Source organism: Narcine bancroftii, chromosome 3 (genome assembly GCF_036971445.1).
Source record: "Narcine bancroftii isolate sNarBan1 chromosome 3, sNarBan1.hap1, whole genome shotgun sequence".
In the NCBI taxonomy this organism is placed as follows: Eukaryota; Metazoa; Chordata; class Chondrichthyes; order Torpediniformes; family Narcinidae; genus Narcine; species Narcine bancroftii.
The window spans coordinates 277,487,200-277,509,341 of record NC_091471.1 but is presented as its reverse complement, the minus strand read 5'-3'; the positions used below and the strand labels follow the sequence as shown (position 1 = coordinate 277,509,341).

The following is a 22,142-nucleotide window of genomic DNA, read 5'->3' as shown; positions in this document are numbered from 1 at the left end:
TTTGAAAGTCCAAGTACCCAACATCCACTGCTGTCCTGTTTGTGATATAGTAGGTTTGTCAGACATGATTTTCCTTTAAGGAAATGAGGCTGACTTGTTTTCATCTTGTGATGCTCCTCTAGGAACTCTATAACCTCATATTTGACAATTGATTCCAACATCTTCTCAACCATTGATGTCAGACTAATAGGTCTATAGTTTCCTTTTTGCTGCCTCCTTCCCTTCTTAAACAGCGGGGTGACCTTCGTGATCCTCCAGTCCACCCTGCCAGAATCCATTGATGCCTCCACAATCTCTGCAGCAACCTCCTTCAGAACCCAAGGTGTATTCCATCCAGTCCAGAAGACTTATCTACCCTTAGACCCTTTAGTTTCCCAAGTACCTTCTCTCTCATGATCTTGGCTGCACTCACTTCTCTTTCCAGAGACCCATGAAGGTCCAGTAAGCCACAGTGAAAACTGATTCAAAATATTCATTCAGTTCATCTGCCATCTCCTTGTCTTCGATTAAAATTTCTCCAGTATCGTGTTCTTTCATTCCTATGCCTACTTTGGACATTCTTTTGATTTAAAAAAAGATCCTTTTTGATATTATTTGCTAACCTCCTTTCAGAATTTCTCCTTTCCTTCCTAATCACCTTAATTGCCTTCTCCAAGTTTTTAAAAGTTTCCCAGACCTTGATCTTCCCACTAGTTTTTGATTCCTTGTCTGCCCTCTCTTTGCTTTTACTTTGGCTTTAACCTCCCTCATCAGCCACAATTGTCTCATTTTTCCATTCACAACTTATCTTTCATTTTGCCTGTCCTGCTCTCCTCATTTCTCACAGAAACTCCAATCATTGTTGATCTGCTGTCTTCCCTATTCATGTGCTTTTCTATTCGAATTTGGCCAGTTCCTCTCTCATGCAACCGTAATTTTCTTTACACCACTGGAACCCGGACACATCAGACTTTAGCCTCTCCTTTTCAAATTTCACAGTGACTCAATCATATTGTGACCACAACCTTTACCTTCTGCTGTCCAATCACCTCTGGTTCATTACACAGAACGCAATCCAGAACAGCCGATCCCCTGGTTGCTCATCAACAAACTGTTCCAAGAAACCATCCCATAGGCATTCCACAAATTCTCCCTCCTGAGATCCTGTACTAACCTGACTTTCCCAATCTACTTCCATGTTAACATCCCCCATGATTATCGTCCCTCTAAAATGCCTTTTTTTACTTTCAAGTTGCATTTTGTCGTTCACATCCCAGCTGCTATTTGGAGGCCAGTATGTAACCGCCATTAGTGTCCTTTTACCTTGACCATTCCTTAATTTATTAATTCATAAGGAATTAATGAATTGTCTAATTCATTAATGAGCCAAGAAATTAATTAATTAATTTCTTAAGGGCATCACGGTTATCGTGGCTGTTTGCACAATGCCTTTACAGCGGCAGTGATCGGGACAAGGGTTCAAATCCCGCACTGTCTGTAAGGAGTTTGTACTTTCTCCGCGTGTCTGCGTGGGTTTTCTCCAGGGGCTTTGGTGTCCCCCCCCCCCCACCATTTGAAATGTCCTGGGGGTGTAATTGGGTGGCATGGACTCGTGCCAAAATGGCCTGTTTACTGTCGTTATGTTTAAATTAAAAAATTAACTCAATCCATAAGGATTCTACCTCTTCTAATCCTGTGTCCCTTCTTTCCAATGATTTAATATTGTTGTTTACCAGCAGAGCCACGCCTCCCCTCTATCTACCTGCCTATCCTACCAAAACACTGTGTATCAGCTCCCAAAGACATCCATATGACTCAGTAACGGCCACAATAGTGTGCCCAACAATCTCGCGCGATACCCCATGATTCTCCACCTTGTTTGTAATGCTGTGTGCATTGAAATACCATACCTTCAGACCAGTATATGAACGCACCATGTCTCTGTGTCTCCTCCGGCAATTCTTTTGTCCCATCACCTGCTGTCACCCTTGCTGCACACTATCCCTGGTTCTATTTTGCCCTTCACCAGCTCTGACACTCTGATTCCTACCCCCCTGCAAAATCAGCTTATATCTTTCTTAACAGCCTGCAGTGAACTGGAATTTGCCTACTGGTTGGAGTGCTTCCAGTCCTACATCGTGGCCACCCAAGAAGACTTCCACTCCGACAGCCTCCAGAGATCAGCCCTCCTCTCTCAAGTCAGCCCCAAGGGATAAACAGTCATCAAGGACTGTCCAACATACAAGACGGCCATCAAAGGCCTGAAGGCCTCCTAACTGAGGCCCCAGAACAATGTGGAGGCGAGACATGACTCACAACATCCGCAACGACCGGGTGAATCGCTGGATGACTACGTCCTGGAACTATGGACACTGACGAGGAAGTGCCATTATGAAGCGGTCTCAGTCTGCATGAGGGAAGAAGAGCAAGTCTGGGACACGCTCATGGCTGGGGTGAGTTCGAGGTATGTGAGGCAGTGACTTCTAGAATTGCGGAAGAAGGATCTTGCCAGTACCCTCTGGCGAAATCCCTCTAACAGGCCTACCTGGGAGTGGACCACCTCACCAACTATTTCAGCGCCTTCCACAAAACCAGGCCTGCGGCACACAGCACCTGCCCCAGGTACCAACTACTGTGGCCACACACGACCGGGAGCCACTACTCCTGTGGGCAGGCCAAACACCCCCGCGTCTCAGATGCCCTGCAAAAGATGCTGTGTGCTCTCGATGCGGTAAGAGTCTGTTTGGCTAAGGAGAACCCTGGCAGTCTACTGCGTGCACAGCCCCCAAACCATCGTATGCCCCATGCCCAAGTCCAGAGGAGCAGGCCCCAGCCTCTCCTTGCTGCTCGCCACCGCCATCTTGTTGCGGAATCTGCTAATGACGGGGGGAGCAGCAGTCATCTTGCCGCTCCTCATGGTTGATGCCACCTCACCGATCTGCGGTTCAAAGTGACATTGTCAGGGAGAGCAAAGCAGCATCTGGAGTGCTAGCATCTGTTGTCCACTGTTGACACTGGCTCAACGGAGAGCTTTATAAACTCTACGGCTGCTTGGTGGTACAAACTAAAGGTCTACCCCACGGAATACCGTATTTATTTAGCGTCGCAATCGTATTCGGTGACTATCCAAGGGTATTGTACTCTGCACTTATCTGTAAAGGGGGGAGCAGGAAGTTTGCAAGTTCCGACTGTATGTATTGAAAGGTTTGTGTGCTTCTGTGTGGCTGGCCCTTAAAAGCATGATTCTTGCCCATTCCCCCCAACACGGTGTGGAACGGAGGGTCCCAAAACCCGGACACCACATGCAGTCTCTCCACACCCGCTCCTGACCAGAACATAACCCCCCCCCCACCTCCGATTGTAAGCAGATAATCACAAAGAGAAGGCGATACAGTGCAGGAGACAGAGAATTTATTAGAGCCAAAACCCAGTGGCTGCTTAAAGAAAAAAAAATCACTGAAACCAACAATGGCCCATGGAGAGCCCAGGTGGTAGTCGTCAGAGGGGGAGAAAAGCCCAAACTATTAATTGTTTCACACTCCTGGATGCATACCCACTTCCCCCAAATCTCGGACGTGGTGAATGAAATTGTGCAGTACCGGGTCTACTCGACCATCGACCTAAAAGCTGCACATCACCAGCTATCGATCTGTTCCGAGGACTGTCCCAACACAGCATTTGAGGCAGACAGATGACTTTATCAGTTCCTGAGGGTCCCTTTTGGTATTATAAACAGGGTCTCAGTCTTCCAGAAGCAGATGGACAAAATGGTAGATAAGTACGAGTTAAGGGCTATCTTCCCCTATCTTGACAACGTCACCATTTACGGACACAATCTGAAGGATCACGACGCCAATCTTCAGAAATTTCTCCACACAGTCAAATTCCCTGAACCTCATGTATAATGTCAGTAAGTGTGTGTTCCGGACCAAGCATGTGGCGATCCTGGATTATGTGGTGGAGAATGGCGTCATTGGTCCAGACCCTGAGCACATGCCCTCCACCCCCCCCACCAACTCCATCCCATGAAAGCACTAAGGAGGGGCCTGGGCTTCTTCTCATACTACGCTCAGTGGGTATCTCATTATGCTGACAAGGTCCGCCCCCTGTTAAAGACTACCTACTTCCCATTATAGGCCAAAGCCCAGGCGGCTTTTAGCTATGTCAAAAGCTATATCACAAAAGCCACCATGCATGCAGTGGAAATGCTCCATTCCAGGTGGAGAGCAATTCCTCCGTCGTAGCTCTGGCCATGACCCTTAACCAGGCAGGCAGGCCGGTAGCTTTCTTTTCCCGCACCCTGCAAGGACATGAGCTCCGGAACCCTTCCGTGGAGAAAGTGGCTCAGGCCATCAGGCACTGGAGGCACTACCTGGCCAGCAGGCAATTCACGCTGCTCACTGACCAGCGATCTGTGGCATTAATGTTTAATAACACAAAAAAGGGCCATATAAAGAATGACGAGATTGCGAGGTGGAGGATCGAACTCTCCGCCTACAAATAGGAGATGGTGTATAGGCCAGGTCCACTCAATGAGCCTCCAGGTGCCCTAATCCAAGGACGCTGCACTGTTGCACATACCAGCCATTGTGCACCTACTGCACGCAAACCCAATGTAGGCCTACATTGTGCACCTACTGCACGCAAACCCAATGTAGGCCTACATTGTGCACCTACTGCACGCAAACCCAATGTAGGCCTACATTGTGCACCTACTGCATGCAAACCCAATACATGCCTACATTGTGCACCTACTGCACACAAACCCAATGTAGGCCTACATTGTGCACCTACTGCACGCAAACCCAATATATGCCTACATCAGTGAGCTGAGGTCCTGATGCCCGCAATAGGCTAAGAACTTCCAAATACCCCACACAGGGGTATTTGGAGGACATGGGTCTAACGAAGCTTCCATTGAACCTGAGACCTCAGATCCCACCTTCAAGTCCAGGTACCCAGGAACCACAAGAGGCCCAGGAAGTTTCAGAAGAGCAAAGTCCACCAGTATTAAGATGCTAGACTAGAATAACCAGGCCCCCAGACATGCTCAACTTGTAAATAATTGTAAATATTCCTTGCTGAACATGATCTCTGTTTTCACCCACAGGTTCCTTTCTGAAGGAAAGGGTGAATGCAGTGAATGGGAATTCATTGTATATGGGTAGATTAGACGGCCAACCCCTCCACTTAGATCCGCCCCCATCAGCCCTGATATATACCCTGTTTTCCTGCCTTACCTCAGAATGACCTGAAGACCTCTGTAAATACTGGCCGTTATTTGAAAGCTAATAAAAGCGTGTTTGTGCTCCACACAAGTCTCCGAGTACTATCGATCACGTTACATAGCCATATTAAACCTACTCGCCAGGAAATTGGACCCCTTTGGGTTCAGGTGTAAGCTATCCTTTTGGTATAAGTCGTACCTTCCCCAAAAGAGGTCCCAGTGAGCCATGAATCTGAAGCCCTGCCCCCTGCACCAGTTTCACGGCCACACATTTATCTGACTAATCTAATCATTCTTGCACTAACTAGCACCAGGCACAGGCAGTGATCCCGAGATAACCACCATGGAGTTGCTGCTTCTCAGTTTCTTCCATAATTCACTGTATTCTCCCTTCAGGACCTCTGACCTATGTCATCGGTACCAACATGCACCAAGACTTCTTGGCTGTTCACCCTCTCTCCTCAGAATGTTTTGGACCTGATTCAAGACATCCTGTACTCTTGCACCTGGGAGGCAAGAGTTTTTATCAGGCCGCAGAATCTCTTTTCCATCCTCCTTACTATAGAACTGCCAATCACAACTGCATGCTTCTTCATCTTCTCATTTCCAGAGACCTGGTCACCATGGTTGTCCTCCATCAGGTCATCCTTACCAACCCTAACTCCCTGTAGCTCCTGTCTATTTTGGCATGAAGGCAGATGGGATTAAGAGGAAAACACATCAGCCATGATTCAAATGGGAGAGCAGACTCGATGAGCTAAATGGCCTAATTGGGTTCCTATGCCATTATCTTATGGACAGAATCTTTTGCCCATTCCTACCTAAATGCAGAGGTAGACTTGAGGATTTCGAGATCTTCAGAGTAAGGAAAGGTATCCTCATATTCCAATAAGATGCCATGGACCCCAATACTGGCCAGAAGTGGGAAAATCTGGAACAAGAGTGAAATGTTAATGCAGGCACTGATAAACACCTGCACAGCAATTATAAACAACAACTGCAGATGCTGAAAATCAGAACTAAAATAGAAAATGTTGGAAATGCTCCATAGGTCAGACAGCATTTGTGAAGAGTTCACATTTTAGGTCAGTAACCTTTCATCTGAATCCATTTAAGTCCTTTCTTAGCCCCTGTCTCTCAGATTAATTTGCCGATGACACCACGGTTGTCGGCAGAACCACAGACGGCAATGGGGAAGCACACAGGAGGGAGATCGATTTGCTTGTTGAATGGTGTCACAACAACAACCTTGCACTCAACTTTAGCAAAACTAAGGAACTGATTGCAGACTTCAGAAAGGGGATATCAATAGAACACTAACCCAGTCCTCATCGAGGGGTCAGCAGTGGAGAGGGTAAGAAACATTAAATTCCTGGGTGTCAACATCTCTGAAGGCCTGTCCTGGGGCCTCCACATCAATGCAATCATGAAGGTTTGCCAGCGGCTATACTTGATGAGGTGTCTGAGGGGATTTGGTACATCACCAAAGTTTCTTGCAAATTTCTACAGGTGTACTGTGGAAAGCATTCAAATTGGTTCCATCTAACTGGTTCCATCACTGTCTGGTACAGAGGGGCCAATGCACAGGACAGGAACAGGCTGCAGAGGGATGTGAACTTGGCCAGCACCATCACAGGCATCCATCTTCATTCCATTAAGGACATCGACAAGAGTCGGTGTCTTAAGGTTAGCAGAGCTGGGACTTTTCTCTTTGGAACGTAGAAGGACGTGAGGAGACTTGATCATGATCTGCAAGATCACCACCTACGGCTCCTAGAACGCTTCCACCAGCGTTGTCTCCGCTCCATCCTCAACATCCATTGGAGCGCTCACACCCCTAACGTCGAGGTACTCGAGATGGCAGAGGTCGACAGCATCGAGTCCACGCTGCTGAAGATCCAGCTGCGCTGGATGGGTCACGTCTCCAGAATGGAGGACCATCGCCTTCCCAAGATCGTATTATATGGCGAGCTCTCCACTGGCCACCGTGACAGAGGTGCACCAAAGAAAAGGTACAAGGACTGCCTAAAGAAATCTCTTGGTGCCTGCCACATTGACCACCGCCAGTGGGCTGATAACGCCTCAAACCGTGCATCTTGGCGCCTCACAGTTTGGCGGGCAGCAGCCTCCTTTGACGAAGACCGCAGAGCCCACCTCACTGACAAAAGGCAAAGGAGGAAAAACCCAACACCCAACCCCAACCAACCAATTTTCCCTTGCAACCGCTGCAATCGTGTCTGCCTGTCCCGCATCGGACTGGTCAGCCACAAACGAGCCTGCAGCTGACGTGGACTTTTTACCCCCTCCATAAATCTTCGTCCGTGAAGCCAAGCCAGAGAAAAAAAAAAAAAAAAAAAAAAGAAGATTATGAGAGGCATAGATAGGTGGACAGCCAGCACCTGTTTCCAAGGGCAGGATCAGCAAACACCAAAAGACATAAGTACAAAGTGAAGGGACAGAAGTTTTGGGGAGACATCCGGGGTAAGTTTATTACACAGAGAGTTGAGGGTGTCTGGAATGCCTTGACAGGGGTGGTGATGAAGGCTGGAACATTAGCGGTATTTAAGAGATTCATAGACAGACACATGGATGCAAGAAAGTTTAGAGCAGTGGGGAGGAGAGGGGGTGAGGGAGGTGGAGAGGGAGGGGGAAGGGAGGGGGTGAGGGGAGGGGACAGGAAGGGAGGTGGAGGGGAGGGAGGGAAAAGAGGGAGGGGAGGGGAGAGGAGAGGGAATGAGAGGGGGAGGGGAGAGGGGAGGGAGGGGATGGCAGGGAAGGGGAGTTGGGGGGGGAGGGTGGTCTTCAGAATCCTCCTCCCGTAGCACATGATTCTTCTGCAGGGGCTTGTGGTTCCACCCTGATTTGCCTTGGGCCCATCCTCACCCACCCCCTACTCCTCCTCTTCCCGTGGCCAGGAAGCAGGTGTGGGCCATCAGGCCTGGTTTGTGTGTTCTGTAACCTGCTGACTGATAATACCCTCTGCTCCCTGCCCCTCCCTCTGCACCCTTCTTCTGCCCCCACCCTCAGTTCCCATCCTCTGCTCCCTGCCCCCACCCTCCACTGATTCTGTCCCCACCTGCCCCAACCTTCCTCTCCCTGCCCCCACCCTCTGCCAATTCTGCCCCCTCCTGCCCCCACTCTCCACCAACTCTCCCTCCACCCTACATCAACTCTGCCCACACGCGCTGCTGGGAAAGCAATCAGCATATTAAAAGGCAACCCATCCCGGCCACAGTCTCTTAACCCCCCACCCTCCTCCTCCTGTCATGAGTGTGAGATGCTGCCCCACCAGATTCACAACCATTTCTTCGTTGTCTGAAATGTGCCTCATACTGGTCCTATACATGACTTCTGCTCTATTTCAATCGCTCTCTCTGTAACTGTCCCAACGTATTTCCACAGGTGTAGCTGTCAAGCAGCAATGTACAAGCTCTGCCGTTTTGTCTTTGCCAGCAGTGCCCAATTTAATTTCTGAAATAGTAAATTATGGCCCACATTTATCTCTTGCTAAAAATCAATTTCCGTTCCCAGGACCCTGAAGAAGGAAGCCCCTCACAATTTAATTCCCAGGAGTAAAACGCAAAATTCTCAGACAACGTGGAGAAACTCAGCAGCTCAAACAGTGTCCTTTATATATAAAGATACAGAAGTGGCATTTTGGGCTTGAGCACCTCATTGAGGTAGGACAAAATATAGGCAGGAATGGTGGGAAGGGGACGGGTAAGGGGAGGAGCATATCCCAAAGACAGGTGGATAAGGGAGGGAGGGAACACCAGTAAGCAGGGGGAGGGGAGATGGCTCCGTGAATGGAGAGGGAAGGGGATGGAGATCTGGAGAAAAGACAGAGGAATGGAGAAGAGAGAGAGAGTGGGGAGTGGGCTAGATGTCAACATTAATACCATTCGACTGAGGAGTGCCCAGTCAAAAAATTAAGTGTTGCTCCTCTAAATTACGATGGTTTGGGTTTGACAGAACATGAGGCCATGGACAGATATGTCACCGCGGGAGTGGGTGCAGAATGGAAATGGTTGGCCAACTCGCCTACCTGTTTGAGATAGGAAAGCTTGGGTTGGGCTCCTTTGAGATCCAAGTGCACGACTCTCATCCCTGAGGAGCGGTGATCCTTTGGCTGGTCTAGCCTGGCCTTTGCTGCTGGCTTCGTTCTGACCTTTTCCTGTTGAATGGCTTCCTTGGCTGAGTTCATCACTTGATATTTGCCTCCCAAAGAGTTTCCATTCGTCCTCAAGAAGTTAATACTCTTAGGAGTATGAGATTGTGTTGTCCTAGAACATGGAACAATTTTCCTTGATTCAACTAAAACATTCCAGCACCAGTTAAAAGGCCTTCCAGTTAGAGAAATTAGCCCAGTCTATTCAACGACATCTAAGCCCTTTCAGTAGGGCCATTAATGCAATGGTCTCATCAAGAAGGATGTGAGGGTGGTGGGGGGGGGGAGTGTGAGAAAGGAGTAAGTGAGGGTGAGAAAGGAGTGAGTGGGAATGAGAAAGGAGTGAGTGGGGGTGAGAAAGGAGTGGGTGGGAGTGAGAAAGGAGTGAGTGGGGGTGAGAAAGGAGTGGGTGGGGACGAGAAAGGTGTAAGTGGGGGTGAGAAAAGAGTGAGTGGGGGTGAGAAAGGTGTGAGTGGGGGTGAGAAAGGAGTGAGGTGAGTGAGTGGGGGTGAGAAGCTTATGTGGAAAGGGCTGGGCTGGTGTTTGTTAACATTTACCTGAGCAGCTGTACGAGGAACAGGGCTGGGATAAGACTCAGGGACGGCTCTGGCCCTTTTAGTGTGAGAAATCAGGTGGCTAAGGTTCGTCTGTGGATTCTCCTGCTGCTCATGCTTGTTGTTGAGCCCAGGCACAGAAGCAGATCTCAATGATGGCCAGGAACCGAGGAGCGAATGCCTTTTACCAGTAACGGGAGTTTATTTTCTGCGATCACCAACACCGCCAGAATGACTGTGTGCAACAGGGATGTTGACCACCAGAATCAGAATTAGGTTTATTGTCAGGAGCATGTGTCACGACATTTGGAGTTTTGCAGCAACAGTCCTGTGTTCTACAGATTCAAAATTGCTATAAATTACAATTCTGTCAGGAGATTTGAAAAATAAATTATTAATGTGAAATGTCTTCTTGAGACACCAACTCTTATAGATGTCGCTAATGGAGTGAAGACAAGTGCCTGTGATGGTGCTGGCCAAGTTCACAACCCTCTGTAAGATGTGGGGGAAGAATTAGGCCATTTGGCCCATCAAGCCTGCTCTGCCCTTTGAATCATGGCTGATGTATTTTATTTTCTCAACCCCATTCTCCTGCCTTGTCTCCATAACTTTTGCCCCTCCCCTTACTCTCTTAGAACCTATCAACTTCTGTTTTAAATCTGCCTAATGACTTGGCGCTGTCTGTGGCAATTAATTCCACACATTCACCACCCTCTGGCTGAAGAAATTCCTCCTCATCTTTGTTCCTTTTAGTCCCCTCTGGTCCTAGACCCACCCACTGCTGGAAACATCTTCTCCATGTCCACCCAATCCAGCCCTTTCAATATTCAGTAGGTGTCAACATCTGCTCCAGCCACCACCATGGCTGGCCACATCTTAGCCACTCCTTCTGGGCAGAGGGCTGACAGCAAACCGAGTGTCACCTCCAGAGTCCTGGTACAGAAGGTTGCTGTGCCACAGCTGATCCCTGAGAACAAGGGGTCACAGTCAGTGAGGAGTGGTCATTTAGGTGAACTTGTGGCATTCTCAACTGTAGGAAGTTGTTGAGTCTGGTTTTATTTTGAATTATCCAAAAGGGAGTTCCATGTGATGGCTCAAAGATTCCTTTTATTGTCACATAATAAAACATTAAAATGTAATATACATGATATTTCAATTTTTGCCTACTGTAACCCAAACAGAGTCGCCATGAGCATTGCCTGGCGTCGCTGACAACTGATGAAAGAGAAGCAACGGAGAATCCCTTCAGAGACACCGAGTGTCTGTGGACTTGCCTCCATGGAAGAAGGGATTAACGGTAATGTTGAGAGAGCAGGGACAGGGGACTGAAGTCACATGGTCACATTGAATGGTGCCAGGTTTAAACTTAAATTTAGAAATACAGCACGGTAACAGGCTAAGAGTCCATGCCACCCATTAACCTACAACCCCTGGTATGTTTCGAATGGTGGGAGGAAACCGGAGCCCCTGGGGAAAATCCATGCAGACATGGGGAGAATGTACAAACTCCTTCCAGACAGCGCAGGATTCGAACCCAAGTCCCAGTTACTGGCGCTGTAAAGGCGTTGCTCTAAGTGCTACACCATCCGTGCTGCCCTGAATAGTCTCTCCTTCACCTATTTTCTTTCATTCTTCAACAACCACCTGGTGAGAGCACCCCAGCGTATGCCTGGTTAAATGAGATGGCTCAGTCCACTCCTTGGGCATCCCCTCAAGGAGTTCAAGGTGGAGATGATTGGTCCGATCCATCAGCATCACAGTGGTGCTCCTACTCACTGGCTATCACCATGGAAACATGGAGTTGAACAGGAATGTCTGCAGACGCTGTGATGTAGTGCTAATTTTCTCCAGCGCAAGGTGGTGGGAGCTGAATGGGAGACTGCTGATCCCAGACTGCGAAGCCCTCTTTGACTCCTTAATGTGCTGATGGGAAGGAATCAGGATGATCACCAAAAGTTTCTTCATCCTCGTGCGAGAGAGAGTCGGAGGGAAGAGGGAATGGTGTCTTGAATCTGCTGCTGCTGCAGTGGATTGGGTTGAGAAAGAATTCTAAGAAGCACAGTGCATCTTCTGACTCCGTCCATGCCGTAGGTCACCAGCCCAAAGGAAGAGCACAGCTCAGTAATGTACTCATAAACAAACACGATAGAATGTCCACACAGCCTGCTGGAACTCCCTGCACTCTACCGCAGAGGGTTGATACGGCAGCAAGCATGGACAGCAGGGACTGCAGACGCAGGAACCTGGAGCAGGAAACGATCTGCTGGAGAAACTCGACACGTCGAAGAGCATCAGCATCAAGACAGGATGACAACGTTTTGAAGAAGGAAAGAAGGATCCCGCCTGAAATGAATTAAGCTCTGGAAGCAGCGGCTCACTAGTCGAATGGTACTTGTCCCTGTGAGGCTGGCCAGGCCCAGAACTGATGGGTGGACAGAGCCATGCTTCTAGCTGGCAGCATAATCAAACCCATCAGGAAGGGCATCAATGCCCTCATCTACACACAAATGGAGAAGAAAGGAGGGCGGGGAGCAGAGACACAGCCCTCTCCCCACGGTGTCCTACTGCTGACAGGCCGTGCAAGTAGCTAACATTGTTTTATTTAAAATCCTAAGGTCATGGGGTCTGAACCCAAGATGTGTTTGGCAGTGCCCTTGAAGGGTTGGAGACTCCGTGGATCAGCAGACTGGTGCAGGGCACTAGGATCGAGGAGAACAACCCCCCCCACCCCCACCCCCATTGAGAAGGTGAAGAAAAGGAGGTGACCATGGGGGCGAATCCACCAGGGGCTCTGCAGCTGAAGGATACTCACAAATGATGAGCTGATGGTGACGTGGGTGAGAAACCCACACAGGCCACAGGCTGCTGGCGACTCAAGGTCAAAGGACTCACACCAGGCTGCGGGCTGCTGGAGACTGGCTCATGACAACCAGGTATTGGAACCAGGATTCGAGAGGGTGCTGAGGATGAGGGCTCCTGGAGGGCCCTGGACGCTGGAGGCTCCCTCATCATGTTGGGGGCTTGGATCTGGGCTCATGTTGCCGATGGTTTGAACTGAACTGGAGTCTTGTGTGGCTGCAGAGACTGAAGAGTGCTGGCAGCAAATCCAGAGATACTCGGTTACTCTGGGGGAACATTTTTGCTTCTCTTTCTCTGTAAGGAGGTTCCAGACAATGACTGCCTTATGGTAATCTAGCAGGGCTAATCTTGGGTTTGCTGTCTGTATCGCGTGCCAATGAGGGTAGGAATTGGAAGTTGTGGCTGAAGAGTTGGTGCAGGGTGCAGGGGTTCAGATTTGTGGATTATTGGGATCTCTCCTGGGGAAGATCTGACCTGTACATAAAGGACGGGCTGCGCCTGAACTGGAGAGGGACAAATATCCTGGTGGGCAGGTTTGCTAGAGCTGACGGGGAGAATTTAAATTAGTTTGGCAGGTGGTTGGCAACCAGACTATGAGGGAAGAAAATAGAGCAGAAGGTAGAAAGGATGATGTGCTGTGGGTTTGTGAAGCAGGACAGGCAGGGGAGAAAGCAAAAACGTAGTCATTTGAAAGATTTGGAATGTGTCTACTTCAATGTAAAAGGAATAAAGAAAGTGAATTTAGAACATGGATCATTACATGGAATTACAATGTGGCCGTTACAGAGATTTGGCCGGTGGAAGGACAGGATTGGCTGGGGTTCAGATGTTTTCAAAGGGATAGGATGGGAGGTAAGAGCAGGGAGTATCATTACTGGTCAGAGATATTATCACAACTGCAGAAAGGGAGGATGCTGTGGAAGGAGTGTCTTCTGAAATGGAAGCCAGAAATAGGAAGGAAGCTTTCACTGTACTGGGAGTTGGAACACTGAGGGTAGATTTTGGAATGGGTTGTTGTTATGCGAGACTTCAACTTTCCAAATAGTGACTGGCACCTCCTGACTGAAAGAGGGGCAGATGGGGCAGAACTTGTTAGAAGTGTCCAAGAAGGATTCTGGGCACACTGTGTGGACCAGCCAATTAGAGGAGAGGCCGTACTGGATCTAGTACTGGGTAATGAACCTGGTCAGATGAGGGACCTCTTGGTAGGGGAGCATTTTGGTGAGAGTGACCACAACTCCCTGGGCAGGAATAAAAACAGACAAAATTGTAATTTTTAATAGGGAAAGGGTTAATTTCAATGGAATGAGGCAGGAACTAGGGAGAGTAAATTGGGGATTTTAGGGACTACTTGTGTTGGGTTCAGGATAGGTTTGTACCACTGAGACAGGGAAAAGATGGGAGGAAAAGGGAACCGTGGCTGATGAAACAGATGAGGCAGCTAGTAAAGAGGAAGAAGGAAGCAGGGAACAGAAGGGCTCTTGAGAAGTATATGATAGCCAAGAAGGAGCTTAAGAAAGAACCTAGGAGAGTGAGTAGGGGGTATAGAAGACCTCGGCAAGAAGGATAAAGGAAAACCCCAAGGTGTTCTATGCATATGTGAAGAACAAATGAACAACTAGAGTGAAGGTAAAGCTGCTTAAGGATAAAGGAAGCAATATGTGCCTGGAGGTGGAGGAGGTTGGGAACTTCTAAATGAAAACCTAGCTTCAGTTTTTACCAAAAGATCTTGGTCAAGGTGAGATCAGAATAGGATAAGCTTATTTGCTGAACCATGTTGAGATTAAGAAAGAGGAGGTGCTGGCTATTCTTAAAAACGTCCCCAGGACTGGGTGAGATATACCAGTGGCTAAGGGAAGAAATTGGCGATGATCTTCTCAGGGATAGTCAGTGTGGCTTTGTGAAGGGAAGGTTGTGACTCATGAGCCTAATTGAGTGTTTTGAGGAAGTACCACAAGAAATTGATGGTAGGGAGGTAGATGTGGTGTATAGTACAGTAAAACCTCGTTAGTATGGGGTAGTTGGGGTCCAAGATTTCATACCACATTACAACCGTCGTGGAACAGATGCAGGGACGGCCAGCACGGTATGTCGGGGCAGGGGCGGACGACGTTGGATGTCGGGGCAGGGGTGGCCGCTACGGGGCGTTGGGACAGCGGCAGCCGCTGTGGGGTATAGGGGCAGGGGTAGCTGCCGCGGGATGGGGCAGGGTCAGGCACCGTGGGACGATGGGCCAGGGGTGGCCACTGCGGGACGTCAGGGCAGGGGCAGCTGCCGTGGCCCTGAAGTCCCGCACCAGGGGGCAGGGGCAGCGGGGAGTGGGGCTGTCAGGTGCGTGGAGTTTGGGTTGCCGGCTGATTGTCATCAATTTGCCCCTTAGCAGTTTGGGATCCACAAACACCCGCACTATAAGCGATTCTGTGGATTAACAAATTGCGTTCTTATGAGGTTTCACTGTATATGGATTTTAGTAAGGCATTTGAAGTATTCTGGGAAGTATTCTGCTGGGAGGTCAGTGAATAGTGGAGTTCTGCAGAGATCAGTTCCGGGACCCCATGCTCTTTGTAATTTTTAGAAATGACCTGGACAAAGTTGTTAGAGCAATGGTTTTCAAACCTTTTCTTTCCACCTTAAGAAATGCAGATGCCATAAGTGCTCTGTGATTGGTAAAGAATTGCTTAGGTGGTAAATGAATGGAAAGACAAAGGTTCAGAACGACTGCTCTAGTCCCAATTGTTACTGAAATATTTCGCTTGGGAAAAATTGTCATTGGCCCATTTCCTTTGGAGATATGAAACTGTGCACATAATGAGTCAATTAGGTTTGATTAAAACAGGATTATCAATCCCTTACTAATCACAGAACACCTAGGCACAGGGATTACTTAAAGTGCATGTGAGTCTGGATAAGTATGAGGTGATGCATTTTGGAAGGTCAAACTTGAAGGCAGAGGACATGGTTAATGGTTGGATACTTAACAGTGTGGAAGAACAGAGGGAGCTTGGGGTCCAAATCCATAGATTTCTCAAGGTTGCCACACAGATTGATAGTTAAGAAGCCTATGGTATGTTGGGCTTCATTAGTCTGGGACTTGAGTTCAGGAATCGTGAGGTAAGGGTCCAGCTCAATAAACCTCTTGTGAGACCACACTGAGAATATGGTGTTCAGTTCTGGTCATATCATTACAGGAAGGATGTGGAAGCTGTGGAGAGGGGTGCTTGGATTGGAAAATGTGTCTTATGAAGCAAGGTTAGCAGAGCCAGGGCTTTTCTCTTCAGAGTGAAGAAGGATGAGAGGGGACTTAAAAGAGATCTACAAGATTATGAGAGGCATAGATAAGGTTAACAGTCAGCCCCTTTTTCCCAGGGCAGGAATAGAAAACACCAGAGGACATGAAATTTAAATTTCGGCCCACGAGTCTGTGCTGCCAAATTTACACCGAATTAACCTACACCCCCCCCCCCCCCCCGGTACGTTTTGAATGGTGGGAGAAAACTGAAGTCCCCAGGGAAAACCCACGCAGACGTACAAACTCCTTACAGATAGCGTGGGATTTGAACCCTGCTCCCGATTGCTGGTGAAGTAAAGGCGTGTGCTAACCACTACGCCAATCTTGTACTCACAAGTTTAGGGGAGACTTCAGGGTAAGATTTTCTTACGCAGAGTTGTGGGGGCCTGGAATGCTTTGCCAGGGATGATGGTGTAGGCTGGATCAATAAGGGCAATGAAGAGACCCATAGGTACATGGATGATAAAAAAAGAGTGTTATATGAAAGGGAGGGTTAGTGTTCTGTTGTTATTTTTAATATAGGTATGGGTCGGCTGAACATTGTGGGCTGAAGGGCCTGTACTGTGCTCTAATGCTCCATTTTATATGTTCTATAGTGTTGCAGACTAAAGGCAATTTTGTATAATATAACATTTCTGTTTAATTGCATGACAATAAGTAGTATCTGACCTGATCAGGAATTGGTGAGCTACCTTCCAATTGAATCTTACAAGATCCTGTCGCAGAGAATAGATGCAGGAGAAGGCCCTTTGAGCCTGATCCACGTGACATCAGTACCCTATCCCTGCTTTCTCTCCATACCCCTTCATCCCTTCTACCATTAGGGCCACATCCTTTTAAATATATCTAAAGAATCTGGCACAACTTTCAGTGGCAGGGACCTCCACAAGTTCACAACTCTCTGAGTGAAGAATTTTCTCTTCATCTCAGTCCTAAATGGCTTCTCCTTTATCCTGAGAATGTCATCCCCTTGATCTGAACTTTCCCAACATCGGGAACATTCTTCCTCTATCTGACCTAAGAATTTTCTCATTTCAATGAGATTTACTTTTATTCTTCAAGATTCCTATGTGTACAACCCTAGTCTTTCTTCATCCGTCAATCCTGTCATGCCCAGAACCTCCCCAAGGCCATTGCTGTGGATAAATCTGTTTGGGAGAGATGTTCTAACTGGATTAAACCTTTTACATTTTAATAATCTTACATAAAAATAAGAACTTCAAATTCCTGGGTGTCAACATCTCCGAAGATCTGTCCTGGAACTTCCATGTTGATACAATCACAAAGTAGACTGGCCAGCGGCTATACTTTGTGAGGTGTCTGAGGAGATTCAGTTTGTCACCGAAGACTCTTGTGAACTTCTACAGGTGAACCATGGAGAGCATTCTGGCTGGTTGCACCACTGCCTGGTATGGAGGTGCTGTGGTGAAACATGGCATTGCATGCATGACGTTACCATACTGTACAGGCTTGTCCGCCTCTGACCCTGTAACTCCTCCCTATAAGATTCCTCAATAAAGGCTGAATCGCCCTAGCCTCCCTCTTCATACCAGCCTTGGAACCGGGCTAGCAGCATGTGGAGACATGCCTGTGGTTTCAGGTTATTAAAGACATTAATCACTCGCTTCGAGTCTACTTGTGGCTTTTAATTATGCATCAAGCGCCAACTCTCAGGACTAGAATAAACTCCAGAGGGTTGTTAACTTGGCCTGTGACACATTGTTAACTTTGCCTTTAATTCTGAAAGGAACCTGCAAACTCTGTACTCTCAAGTCTGGTGACTTGGCAGGCACCAGACCTCACTCCATTGAGGACATCGACATGAGGCGGTGTCTTAAAAAAGCAAAGACCCTCACCACCCAGACCACATTCTCTTCACTCTGCTACCATCGGGGAAACAGTACAGGAGCCTAAAAACGAGCACTCAGCGGCACAAGGTCAGCTTCTTCCCTGCTGCCATCAGGTTCCTGAATAACCAATGAACCACAGACACTGCCTTACTTTTCGTGCACTATTATTTTTATTTTATTTTACTTTTTATAGTAATGTTGTAAGATGGTTATAATATGAATGTTTGCACTGTGAAGCTACTGTAAAACACTGAATTTTATGACATGTTCATGACAATAAATTCTGATTTTGATTCTGGTATGACATCAAGTGATTCAACAAGCAACAAAAATTACAGACGCCCTCAGGTGCTGCACTAACCTGCAGCCAGGCTCATCCCCAAGTTGAAATGAAGTTACACTCCACATATCCCCAAGGCAGTCTCTGATCTCCAGTACCTAGAGGAGGGGTGGTGCCGGTAGAGGACGCTTCCACCAGCGTTGTCTCCGCTCCATCCTCAACATCCATTGGAGCGCTTACATCCCTAACGTCGAAGTACTCGAGATGGCAGAGGTCGACAGCATCGAGTCCACGCTGCTGAAGATCCAGCTGCGCTGGATGGGTCACGTCTCCAGAATGGAGGACCATCGCCTTCCCAAGATCGTGTTATATGGCGAGCTCTCCACTGGCCACCATGACAGAGGTGCACCAAAGAAAAGGTACAAGGACTGCCTAAAGAAATCTCTTGGTGCCTGCCACATTGACCACCGCCAGTGGGCTGATAACGCCTCAAACCGTGCATCTTGGCGCCTCACAGTTTGGCGGGCAGCAACCTCCTTTGAAGAAGAGCGCAGAGCCCACCTCACTGACAAAAGGCAAAGGAGGAAAAACCCAACACCCAACCCCAACCAACCAATTTTCCCCTGCAACCGCTGCAATCGTGTCTGCCTGTCCCGCATCGGACTTGTCAGCCACAAACGAGCCTGCAGCTGACGTGGACTTTTTACCCCCTCCATAAATCTTCGTCCGCGAAGCCAAGCCAAAGAAAAAAGAAGAAAGAGGAGGGGTGCACAGGAACCACATCATCTCCACATCCAGAGTGACAGGCAAATCAGACCGACACATCCCTTGTCGCGGAGGCCACACCACCAGCTTTACAAGGGCAAGCAGGGCTGAGCTAAAAAAAAACATTAGCCTTGCCAACAGCAGCTGTAATCAGAGGATGATTACAATGAAATAAACACTTACTTTGACTTGGAATATATCTTCAAGGGCACAAGGATTACAACCAGGAAAACCAGGAAACGCAAAAAGTTCAAGGCGTTTATCCTCAACATTCTTCTCCCGTGTTTCTGTTAGAGATTAGTTAAAAGGAAAATTAAACTCAAATTAGCAAAACATGAACATAACACTTCAGCACAACATTGGAACATTGAAAATCTCTTATTACAAAAGTGTTCAATTGCATATTAATTTTTATGTTTTCTGACAGTGGAGGAGGAGGTCATTTGGCTGTTGAATCATTTAATTTTTAAACATTTTTTAAAATGTAAACATACAACACAGTAACAGGCCATTTCGGCCTACACCTAATTACATACAATTAACCTACAACACCTAGTACGTTTTGAACAGTGGGAGGAATCTGGATCCCCCTGAGGAAAACCCAGGCAGATATAGGAAGAACAAACAAACTCCTTGCAGACAGTACAGGATTCGGAACCCTGGTTCCAACAGCTGATGCTGAAACAGTGTTGTGCTAACCGCTACACCACCGTGCCGCCCCAAGCTCTGAGAGGTATCATTGGTCTTTCTGCCCCACTTTCCCCCTTTCCTCCGTGACTGATGTGTCACATTCCCGTCCACAGCTCTAGCACCCAGCTGGAGTTAATTTTGGAGCATTATTTAAAGAACACAACAATGTGAGCTACTCTCCAATCTGCTGACACCACACATGTGGCGAAGGACATTTTAAATATTTCTGCCAGAGCCCCTGTAATTTCTACACTAGGCTCCCTCAAGGTCTGAGGGAATATCTTGTCAGGCAGGCCCTGGGAATTTATCCACCCTTATTTGCTTTAAGACAGCAAGCACTTCTTCCTCTTTAATCTGCATAAAAACCATGACCTCACTGCTGGTTTTCCTTACTTCCCATGATGCTATGCCAGTTTCTTGAGTGAATACTGGTGCAAAAAAAACATGTAAAATCTCCCCTATCTCCCCTGGGGGCTCCAGTTTCCTCCCACCGTTTGAAACATGTCAGGGCTTGTAGGTTAATTGGTTGTGATTGGGCAGCACGGACTCTATGGAAGACTGAGTCCTGTTCCCCTGACTTCTTCCTGAAGTCCACAATCATCTCCTTGGTTTTGATGTCTTTGAGTGCAAGGTTGTTGTCGTTACTCCATACAACAAGCTGATTGATCACCCCAAGTCAGTTGGATGGAAATTAGGATTGTCCACCACCTGTTGCAGCGCACTGAGCCATCCTGTATTGGTGGGTGTCAGTGTGTGTATCTGCTGCTTGAACAGGCCATTCATTCTCTCGATGAGCCTGGATGTTTGAGGGCACTAGGGGATATGTTGCAGCCAGAAGATACCGGCCTCCACCGCCTAATTTATACTTTTGTCCCTGTGAAGTGTGAGCCCTGGTCAGATGGTACCTTCCACGGTGCTCCATAAATGTAGCCCTTTAATAGTGTTGTTCTGATCAGGCCGCTGTTAGGGTACTGCCACTAGGACACCTGAGTATATGTTGACCACTGCATTGTTTTCATTTTGATGTGGGAGAGGCCCGAGGTACTTGATTTGCCATATCTAGCCCACTCCCATCCCCTGGTGAATGTGGCCTGGAGAGCCCATTGACCACCACCGTGGCTTTACCTGTTGATAAATCAGGCAATTGGCAACCATCCTGGGTCAGTGAGACCCCCAGAACCTCTGCCCATCGTCACGTCCCAATGGCCCCTCAGATGCCCATTTCTACGGTGCGCCCATGATGCAAGGGCACTGAGGTTGCTTGGCTCAGGTTGAGTAGTGGCAGAGCAGATTTGAGCGGCTCGGTCCACGACGACATTGTGGCCGACCTGGAGGTGTGCACATCCACGTGGTGGACCGTGATTGCTCTTGTTTTGCCACTTCCCAAATGAACTGCCAGTGCTGTTGTCTCCAGAGCAGCTGGCCGTGGATCCGCCATCTCGTTCCCCTGCCACCAGGCCATCCACACTACCATGCCATTTGCCATGGCCCAGGAATCTATGTAGATGTGGACTGGCCCGGTAGTTCCCTTTAGGGTGAGCACCACAGCTGCAATCTTGGCCAGTTGGCTGGTCCCCGCCACCCTCTTTTGTGTCAGTGTTTTACCCATGGCGGGGTGGAATGCCGCCACCTTCCAGCACTGTTTGCCACATTTCTGGTGGCTGGAGCCATAGTGAACTTAGGCTTCCCACTGCTGGCGGGGGTGTAAAAAGACTGGCCCCGGGCCACAGGGGAGGGTTGTATGGTGGGTACCTCAGGTGGGGAGGCTGTCACTTTCAGGATGGGACATAACCTGTTCGTATAAATGGCTCACCCCCTCGGGACCGGTCTGCGATGTATCACTTTCACTCTACTATGGAAACCGCTGGGCACGGTCCTCCTTGCGGGTGGCATCAGCAGGTTTAACCTATTGCATGATGGAGAGGTGGGGCCAGAGTGTGATGGCCTCGGTAGCGGGAAGCAGCTTTGGGGAGGGACTTGGTCCAGAAGCCATGTGCGACTCTTATGACCTTGTCTCATCTGCCAGAGACTCCACTTGGTGATTGTCTTGGTGACGGAGACTTGTAGCTGAAAGGGCACCCCAGTTCAGTGCAGGGGCCGGCAGCAACACTTGCACACTGGCCTGTTGAGCCGTTTCAAAACCCTTTTGGTGCTTGGATGCCCACCAGAATGTGGCTTTTTTCCAGTGGACAAAGCAGCACGGTGAGATGTGGAATGTGCTTGCACCAACCAGTATCTTAAAAGGCTGTGCACGTAGTCCCCCACGTCTCAGTTAAAATTCTTGCACACTGGGAAGCTCATTGAGTGTGAGTAACCGGTTCGACAGGTTCCAAGAGCAGCAAAAACATACACTGATGTTTATTCAGAGATATTGTAGAGATATACCAACAGATAAAACACACTCTCTCTCTTCCCCCCCCTCCCCCCCAGCCCCCTTGCTGGATTATACAACAACACTTGCATCAGATGAAACTACTTCCT

At 48.3% G+C, this 22,142-nt stretch overlaps 1 protein-coding gene across 6 annotated transcripts in view; it reads right to left on the bottom strand.

Moving 5' to 3' along the window:
* Positions 1-22,142, bottom strand: part of LOC138758824 (hexosaminidase D-like) — a 124,085-nt gene that overhangs the window by 53,028 nt on the left and 48,915 nt on the right. For 5 of the 6 annotated variants that reach the window (XM_069928237.1, XM_069928238.1, XM_069928239.1 and 2 more), the window contains 3 exons: positions 19,155-19,258; positions 9,252-9,489; positions 6,028-6,137 (listed from right to left, as the gene is read on the bottom strand). In XM_069928237.1, the coding sequence (XP_069784338.1) occupies positions 6,028-6,137; positions 9,252-9,489; positions 19,155-19,243 (437 nt within the window). In that variant the 5' untranslated portion in view covers positions 19,244-19,258. The remainder of the gene's footprint in view (positions 1-6,027; positions 6,138-9,251; positions 9,490-19,154; positions 19,259-22,142) is intronic. The other variant, XM_069928241.1, reaches the window with a different exon arrangement.